The 9954-nt window shown below is 38.5% G+C and overlaps 4 protein-coding genes across 4 annotated transcripts in view; 1 reads left to right on the top strand and 3 right to left on the bottom strand.

Moving 5' to 3' along the window:
* Nucleotides 1-1801: 1801 nt before the first annotated feature.
* The window catches only part of LOC100302439 (uncharacterized protein), a gene marked incomplete at its 5' end in the record, with an annotated part of 36695 nt that continues 28542 nt past the window's right edge, over nt 1802-9954 (top strand). Inside the window, 3 exon segments of the mRNA NM_001163119.1 lie at nt 1802-1829; nt 5515-5527; nt 8005-8016. Coding sequence (NP_001156591.1) covers nt 5516-5527; nt 8005-8016 — 24 coding nt within the window.
* LOC103309546 lies at nt 1967-3079 on the bottom strand. The gene has a single exon (XM_008185195.1). The coding sequence runs from the start codon at nt 3077-3079 to the stop codon at nt 1967-1969; it is 1113 nt and encodes a 370-aa protein (XP_008183417.1).
* On the bottom strand, nt 3468-4130 carry LOC107883765. Its single transcript, XM_016804432.1, has 2 exons — nt 3929-4130; nt 3468-3865 (listed from the first exon to the last, which is right to left on the bottom strand). The coding sequence occupies exons 1-2, from the start codon at nt 4128-4130 to the stop codon at nt 3468-3470; spliced, it is 600 nt and encodes a 199-aa protein (XP_016659921.1).
* Nucleotides 4203-5336, bottom strand: LOC103309544. Its single transcript, XM_008185189.1, has one exon. It carries the CDS (start codon nt 5334-5336, stop codon nt 4203-4205), a length of 1134 nt encoding a protein of 377 aa, XP_008183411.1.

Genomic DNA, 9954 nt, shown 5'->3' with positions numbered 1-9954 from the left:
ATTCGCAGCAGTATATTACCAGGTAGGCAATCTACCTATGATAGATCGCGGACCCAATGCTGTTTATACGTAAGTGTATGATTTAACTCTAAAGTATCAAAGGTATACCAAGTTTATTTTGACATGTAATATTATATTATATATATATATATATATATATATAATTAATTAATACATAATCCTAACCTAACCTAACCGTACTAAAATCCAATGAATAAAAAAAACAAATGTAACCCTTTTATAATTAGCCTATCTTCTTCCCAGAGATCTGCACACAAACATTTTATTTATATAAAATATAGCGCACTTCGTGGCCTGTAAAAAATTACAACTCACAAAAAAATTATGATTGTTCAACTTCTTTTTGGTGTAACTCACTGCAGTAAGTGCAACTCAGCCCCCTGGTAGGAAATGTGCGAAAATTTGATTTGATGCATGCTTGTACCTGATTTTCTCGATTAACCAATAGCAACCAATAATAAATAAATACTATTTCTATTAATTATTTCTCTTATGACCAATAGCAACTATTTATAAACAAATATTTCTAACGTAAATTTTTAAATCCCTGTTTGTGCACTTCTATTAATTGGTCGTAGCGTGATGTTATATAGCCTATAGCCTTCCTCGACAAATGGACTATCCAACACAAAAATAATTTTTCAATTCAAACAAGTAGTTCCTGAGATTAGTGGGTTCAAAAAAATAAACAAGCAAACAAACTTTTCAGCTTTATAATATTAGTATAGATCAAAACGAAAAATGGACTAACGATTTCTGCAGTTACCGAGCCAATGAGCACGCAAATATTGTATAAACGAGTATTAGCTGTGAAATCAGCTGCTGCCGTATTGGTTCGTATAACATTATGATATACAATCAAACAATTAACATAATTTAACATAATTATATAAGTTAAAGTTAGGGTAAGAAATTAGATGAACTCTTTTTACAAATAAATCCAAGACTATGAAAACGGTTAAGCTCGTCGTCACTAAAAAATCTCAAAATAAAGTATGTACTATGTACTTATTTACTTCGTATTACTTTATACTGAGATTTACTTTTAACTAATGCATATAAAATGAATTTATATGTGAGTCACGAAAATTAATACTTTTGTTTAAATTGGTTGTTTTTTTTATAAAAACTTGGGTTTTTCAGATAGATAGTACAAAAAGTATATTATATTAAGTTAAGATCAAGTCTTATGTTTATAAACTAATTTATTAATTATTTTTTTTGTTAAATCTGTGAAATCAGAGCTTTATAATAATCAAATGTGTACTAATGAATATCTTTGAGTCTACACCATTGCATCAGTAAAATATTTGTATAGTTATTGAAATGGTTATGAAGTTTGTTTTGTGCGGTAATAAATCATTAAAATTATGTTTTTGATAAATCTAATAACTAAAATGTATGTAACTTATTACGAGAAATATTAAATTTAACATTTTGATTTCTGGCGTCTGACGCCTTATCTCACGGTTTTCCAAAATACAACTGTTAGATGAGTTTTTTGATTTTAGTATTTTAGTACTTCAAAATTTAAGATTTGAGTGGAGAGACAAATGTATTGATTTTATAATGATGTGTACCTATTTTTTTTCATATTTCTTTATTTCTTTATTTTTTTAACCACAAACAGTATCTTGTTCGATGGTAAAATTTTATTAATCTAGTTGGTGCATTTAAGGGGTAAAAATCTAAAATTTCTTAAAGTTTTCAAAAGCGAAGAGAAAAACAAAATTAATATTAAAGACAAATTTTACGCAAAATTGGTTTTCAAAAAAATCGATTTTAGTTTTTTGTGTAACTTAAAACAAATAACTGTAGACAAATGAAATTATCAGTGAATGTTTATATTAGCATAATTTCATATAGACGATAAAATTTTCAAAATATTTTGAATTGTTTTGAGCGGTTTACAGACATTTTCAGTTTCTAATTTTCTTAGTATTCCTTAGTTATTTAGTGACTCCTTAAGAAATGTGGTGCCTGTCCACCACAAGGGATGGTCAACAAGTTCTGAAGGGAACAGACCACGAGACGCACAGTCGACTGGATTATCCTGTGTGGGGACGTGATGCCAAATCGATGGTGCTGTTAGATCTTGTATCTGACTAGTACGATTGGCAACAAAGGTGGCCCAACGGTGTGGCGACGATTGGATCCAAACTAAAGTGGTTGTGGAATCAGTCCACGCATGCAGTTCATAAATTTTTACGCGATCGGTGTATGTGGTTGTTACCAAATGAAGTAATCTCGCAGCAAGCAGAGCTCCACACAACTCAAGCCGAGGAATCGTAGACTTCTTGAGGGGAGTAACCTTGGACTTTCCGGTTATAAGTTGGCAATGTATGACCGTAGCAGTTTCAACACGAAGGTAAACTGCTGCTGGGTACCCTTTCTCTGAACTGTCCGAAAACGCATGCAGTTGTACGTTTTTCATATTATCATGTGTGAGACGTCGGGGAATACAGATGTGTTCAATCATGAGCAGCTCTGATTGATATCGTAACCAGGCATCACTAATTTTAACTGGGATTGGATCTTCCCTAGAAACACCTGACGTCCACAGCTGTTGCATAAGGTATTTCGTCCAGAAGGTGGTAGGTGATAGCAAACTTAAAGGATCAAAAATCCTAGCAATCTCCGATAGGACTGTACGTTTTGTTGGCTTGGTAGTCGAAGGTGTAGCGTTAAATGAGAAAGTGTCTGCTAGTGGGTTCCACTTTAGACCAAGTACTCTTAAGTCTGATTGTTCACTGGTGTCAAGTAGAACAGAGGGAGAAATGGCACATTCCTCTTCAGCCACTGTTTGTAAAATTTGACTATTATTACTGGCCCATTTGCGCAATTTAAACTGTGCCATGGCACACAAATTTATGAGTTGAGATTGGCACTCGAGAGCATCTTCAATAGTATTGGCTCCAGTGAGGACATCATCAACAAATGTATCGTTTAATAACACAGACGCCGCTAGCGGCCAGGTGGCACCATCGACTATAGCCAATTCACGGACAGTGCGCAGCGCTTGATAGGGAGTGCAGATGTCCCGTACGTTACAGTACATAATCGGTACTCATCAATTTGAGACTGAGACGAAAATCTCCACAGGATCCGCAAATAATCACGATCAGAGGGCCTGATTAGAATTTGGTGATACATTTATTTGATATCAGCTGTAAAGAGGTACTTCCAGAGTCGAGATCGAAGCAATACAACTTGAATATCAGGTTGCAATTTCGGACCTGTGTGCATACTTTCGTTCAGCGAGATGCCAGCGGAAGTTTTGGCAGAAGCATTGAATACCACTCTCAATTTGGTAGTAAGGATATCGGGTTTTAGCACGCAATAGTGCGGAATGTAATAATGATATGGATTTCCAAGTTCAGACGGCGGTATCAACTCCATATGTCCAGCTGTCAGGTATTCGTGCATGAACTCAGCGTATTGAGTTTTCAGATTTTATTGCGGGTGAGCCGACATTCGAGGGCCTTGAACCGTTGGAGAGCTAACGTTTTTGAGTCACCAAGCAGTGGACGTGGCTTTAGAAATGGAAGCGTAACGACAAATCTGCCTGAACTTAGCTGAGTCGTAGTTGAGTTGTATATTTCTTCAGCAGCAGTATCAGCAGTACTCAAATGGAAAGTGGTGGGTAACTCTTCAAGCTCCCAAAATTTTTTAATTAATGAATCAATAGGATCAGATACAGTCAAACACAATGTAGTTACAGACGAGCCGTCGTAAAATTCTGTTGGTCCCATGAGAACCCATCCGAATACAGTGTTCAGCGCGAGGGGTTCACCTGGTTGATCCTTCTGCGTGTCATAAAGGAGAACCGAAGGAAACAGATCGGCTCAGAATAGTAAATCAATTGGACCGGGTATATTATATAACGGATCTGCCAATGATAAACTACTCATATGGGCCCAATGCCCTGACGTGATTGGAGTTTGAGGTGTTTGTCCAGTTATTTGAGGAACTATTGATACATCTAAACAGAACGAAGGTGATTGTTGACCAGAGGGAGCAATCTTAATATTGCATTTGCCCCGATTGACGGTAGAAGCTGAACTAGGAAACGTAGTAACGCTGACCGACGAATGGAATCGACGAAGCATAAGAGCACACACCGCTCTCTCAGTGATAAAACTAGCTTGAGACCCACTGTCGAACAAAGCTCTCAGAGCGTGTCACCGTCCTTCGGCAGCATAGACTTCAACTATTGCTGTGGACAATAGAACGATTTTCTGCGGTTGTCCTCTAACAAGACACGATGTAGTCGCAACATGTGATCCAACCGAAGACAGACGGTCTGGCGTCTTAGTGGATAGAGTATTTGATGATCCTGGGCTTAACGTAGTTGATAGACTAGCAGTAGAAGTAAAATGCAACAGTGAGTGATAAGATTTCTTACATGTCTGACATTTATACTTCGAATTGCAACTCATTGAAGAATGCCCGGACCCCAGACAATTTATACACAACCGATGGCTTTTGGCAACAAGAAAGCGTTCACTCGGAGGCTGATTAGTAAATAGCTTGCATGATCTAATCGAATAGGGTGAGTTACATAGTGGGCAAGGTTTTTCAGACACATTACTGGTCGTTGCGGCTAAGACTGTGGATGGACCTGACGAGCGAGGTTTAAAACTTTGTTGCTTAACAGACATTTGGGTTTTTGAAACATCATCTGATCGGTTAACTGAAACAGAACTGGAATAGATGTCCGCAGAACGCAGATGGCTACGGAAGAAATCCATAAATTCAGAGACTTGGGGATAATAATTACCCCAAACGACTAATTCCCACCTAGCACGTAATTCGTAATCTAAATTCTTCTCAAAAAGATGCACCAGAAGAGGACTCCACTGTCGGGTTACAAAATCGAGGTTGTCCAAAGCAGCTGTGTTCTCTAATATTGTGTTAACTTGCTGTTGAATAGAGGTAGCGTCTTTCGATTTAACTGTCTGTGTAGCAAGCAGAGAATCTAGGTGAACACGAGCGAGATCACGTTTGTTGCCGTATCGGGACCGCAAGATTTCCCAAGCACATGTATAGTTGGTAGCAGTTAGCGTGAGATGCAACACAAGGGCTAGAGCTTCACCCGTGAGAGACATCTTTAGATACTCAAAACGTTCAACGTCTGGCAGGTCAGGAGTGTGTGAAAGTATTGATGTGAATAAATTGTCAAAGCTTTGCCATTGCGTCAACATATCAGAGAATGTAGGGAATTTACGTTTTGGTAACTGAAAGGCTGATAAATTATGTGAACTATTGGTTTGATTTGAAAACGAAGCCGAAGCTATATCCATCACAGGTGACATGCTAAACTTGTGAACATCAGCAAAGGCTGCCAACTCATAGTACAGACTGTCGAATGACGAAATAAGGGCCGACTTTCACTAGTATCCGTTATCGCAGCAGAGGCTGAATGCGAATTAATGGCTGATTCCATTTTTTGGACATCGTCCTAACTGTATTTCGAAGAGGAGTAAGCTCAGTAATCGTTTTTTTCAATCTTAGCTCGTTTACCAGCACTTCCACGCTCGTTATTGTACTCAATAGAGGCTTGTGCAAAGGTTTTTAGTTTGGTAATGCAGCGAAAAATGCGTGATTTTGCGTCATTGTAAATTTGGTCCGTCATTGTGAACAGAATTTATGTGACACAAGTGCGTAACTACGAAAGACAGATAATTCTCGTGGAGAACAAGTACGTGGACGATCTATAGCATAGAATTTTCACTAAAATCTAGTTACTCACTATCTCAGTGACAGTACAGAATTACAGATGTAGGTACTACAAAAGTTATAACCAGAAGAATATCAACGAAGAGAAAAACTGGTCATGTACAGAAGACTGTGGTTTAATAATAATATGTATCGCGGTTTGTATTAAGCAATCCGGCCCGAAGGACCAAAAAATGTATGCACCCTGAGTAGGGGCAACCCGAAGGACCACTCGGGGGACGCCCGAGAACTGAATAAGCCTGGTTTGGGCCAATGCCACCACTAGCGCCGACTATTTGGGTGGGTAGGCAATTGTTGGTGCACTCGCCTGATATTGGGTTGGGTAGGCAACTAAATGTGCACGGCGACGACAACAACCGAGGAATGATGATGGTACAGGCTAGTTATGGGTGGAGGGTCTCAGTGGTCGAGTCGGTTTGGTGCAATGACCACAGAGCTCACAAACACAGGGACAATACTTAAAAACTAACTTAATCCTAGTGAAGTCTTGAGACGATGATGGAAATAAATCAATAGGCAGACGACCTGGGCGACCTGGGCGACCTGGGTGGCCTCTCACACAACATACGTATATATGTTGCTGGCGGACTTACGCGGCGACGAATGACGGACCAACGCAGACAGCAACCAGGTTCCCGTGTTGACGACGACAATAATAATAATAATAATAATAATCAAAGACTTACGGTTGCGTATTGGAGATCGTATTTTTATTGAAAATAGACATAAAGGTTTTTAGCCACACACAATATAATAATAATAGGCAACCGTGTGCACCAAAAAATATAATATTAATAATTCGAAAATATACGTAATAATAATGATCGTGCTCGCTTTAGTAGCAGATGACACATATAAATAATATCGATCGCTATATTAGTGGATCACAAAAACAATATACAGGTACAGTCGTTTTAATAACGGACCAAAAAAAACTAAAATCATTTTATAGTAATAATAAAAGTAGTAATAAATAATAGGGCGTTGGCCGCAGAAAGTAAACAAAAACAATACAAAAAAGAGATAATATAATATATACCTATCTGAGGCGACAGGCCGACCGATAATACAACAACACAAAGAGATTAAACAAGTACAACAATTATAATAATTCACAATTAACAGAATGAGAGGTGTATGGATGAAGAGGGAACTGATAGGAGCAGGGCGTCGTCGCCGTGCGCTAATGACTTGGCGCGAACAATATGAAATATTACTATGTTTGCGCCGCTGCCGATCCTACGAGTTGTGTGGTTGTCGGCAATGAATCGCGTATTGTGTTGTGGACAAGAGTGGGAAGGGTTACTCAAAATAGTGGTACTATATAATTTATATTAGGAGAACACTTGTATTTCTTACAAAAAGTTTATAATACAACAATTGTTTTAAATGGTGGGCGCCTTGGAAGTCACCGCTGAACGGGAAGGAGAGCGATGTTTGATTCAGCCGTCACTCGTCAGCCACACATTAGCCGGACTCGACGGGTCCGGTTGATATGCACAGGTGATAGATAAGTGCAGAAATACACGCGGTTTGTCGACCCGTGCGAAACACCACGGACAATACCACAACGGAAACAACGTCTTAACAACGTAGACACGCACGCGAACGAAACTTTAATCACAAAGCAACAAAGAAATCGTAAGCTCGTGCTCACATGAGGTTTTCAAGCACGCACGGAGAATTGAGCGATCACGCACGTTGCGCTCACATCAACGGTTAGAAAATGACAAAAAAAAAATGTTGACAGCCTAGATACCGGCGGACGACCTGTCACTGGACAACGGAGAGAGAAAGTTGCCGGAATTGGGATGTTTGATACTTGTATAGTTTACGGAGCACATTGGCCCAATTTATTGGCGGCAAGACCGTTCCGCGTTCAAACAACCATATAATAATAAATGTGCCAGCGGATATAAGTTTCTCCGTTTCGGCGTACAACAAGAAACGTATAATATAACGTTTACAATAACGTCATGATATCAACAATAATAATAAACATCTATACTCCGGCCCACGAGAGTCCCTACGTAAACCACGCATTCATATAGTAATACGTGACGTCTGTTTTCTCCCACCATGATGCCATTCCTACTATTCGGCAACGTGCCGATGCGCAGTGACGGACGCGCTCTGATATATGGACTCTCGTGGGCCGGAGTATAATTAACGATACCCAACGATGAAGACGGTGGATGCGTGGAGGGGAGTGGCAGTGGCGCGGCGGCGTGTATGCACTATACCATACATGGATATTGCAATGCTCTATTTAAGTCGTTCGGCGGCCACTATGGAATTTTTTAGACAGACAGCAGCTCGCGGCTGAACGAGCGTACACGATGACCCAATTGAAAGGGCCCAGGGAAGCACACGTTGCGCACTGAAAAACAGGCTGGACTGATCCTGTAGACACTGACACATTGGACAGCACGCACTCGACACACTTAACGGAGTATTTGAGACGTTAGCCGCTATGGATCACGGCGACCGCACAAAAGGCGTCAACACGAGTGTTGACGTGGCCCGCGCTATTGGTCTACGTACACCACGAAAACAAGACACTGCGGGCGGTACGGACGCGACACAGGTTTAGCACAAAATCAGTCACCAGCTTTTATCAACACTGATTACGACACACCGGTTGCGTGTATGCGACATGTATTCGCAGCGGCGGCAGCTCTTAATTCTTATCGGCGTTTGTACGCCGACGACACGCTCACTCGGTACAGCCACTACACTGGGTCTGCACGTAAAGATGCTGAATTTCGAACATAATTGATTAGAAAAAAGTTATACGGTTTCAAGTGGAAATTAGTTTAAAATGACTCTACTGAACATTTTTTTATTTTGGAATATCATCTTTTGGTTTGAGCTCACGAATTTTGTGCGTTGAAAACCAACAATACCAGCAGAATGTGAAAAATACAACATGAGTTTATCGGATAATAATTTTTATTGGCTCAATTTAATGTAACTGGCCCCGAAGAAATAGATGAGTGATTATTAGAGAGTTTATGCACAACGCCGGTAAAAATAACGTTCGTTTAAATTATACAGTAATATATTAACGTTAAAGTTGCAACTTTAGTTTTTGCATTACCGGATATATAATATTTCGTTAAAATATTTTATCACATTGTAAGTTGTTACCATAACAAATATTAACCATTGACATATAAACAGGTTTATGACTGTAAACTTTTTGATATCAACATTTTAGATTCGTAAAAAGCGGGATACCAAAAACCGGTGACTGATAAAGAAAACAGCTGTAATAACCAGCTTAAACTTTGACCTAAGTCATAGACTAGATAATATAACCGATTGATGAGATATTACCGATAATAACCAGCAACACGGTGCCCGTTAAAATAATTAAAATAACCGATTACGATAATCAAATAACCGTACCGATATTTGGTGCGCATGCGCAAATGCTTGTTTTTGTAAATAACGTTAACGGGTTCGTACGTTATTTTTGACCGGCGTTGAGCAAAACCTTCCTATTTTTTTCATTACCGGATACATAATATTCCGTTAAAATATTTTATCACATTGTAAATTTTTACCATAACCAATATTAACCATTGACATATAAACAGGTTTATGACCTTTTGATATTAAAATTTTAGATTCGTAAAAAGCAGGATACCAAAAACCAATGACTGATAAAGAAAACAGCTGTAATCATCAGCGTAAACTTCGACCAAAATCACAGACTAGATAATATAACTGATTGATGAGATATAACCGATAAACCAGCAATACGGTGCTCGTAAAAAAATTAAAATAACAGATTACGATAATTAAATAACCGTACCGATATTTAGTGCGCATGAGCAAAGGCTTGTTTTAGTAAATAACGTTAACGGGTTCATACGTTATTTTTAAGTGGTGTTGTGCAAAAACTCTCTAATATTTATGCTGAATTTTACCGTATTTTTCCTTATTTCTTTTGCCAACATGGTTTACTTTCTAAAATAAATAGTAGTAGACACATAGACTTATTATAATATAATGTGTGAAGTATGCACCTTATATAAATATTTCTATCAACTTGGTGGATCATATGAATTCCTTGCAATGGGCTGAAATCGAGAATTTTTACAATAATTTAAATAAGTTTTATATATCTATAATTATTAGGATGGAAAGAAGTTGGTTGGCATGACAAATTAGAGAACTACAGTAAGT

Source organism: Acyrthosiphon pisum, chromosome A2 (assembly GCF_005508785.2).
Source record: "Acyrthosiphon pisum isolate AL4f chromosome A2, pea_aphid_22Mar2018_4r6ur, whole genome shotgun sequence".
NCBI classification, from domain to species: Eukaryota; Metazoa; Arthropoda; class Insecta; order Hemiptera; family Aphididae; genus Acyrthosiphon; species Acyrthosiphon pisum.
The sequence above is the reverse complement of the archived record's forward strand: the minus strand, read 5'-3'. Positions and strand labels throughout refer to the sequence as shown.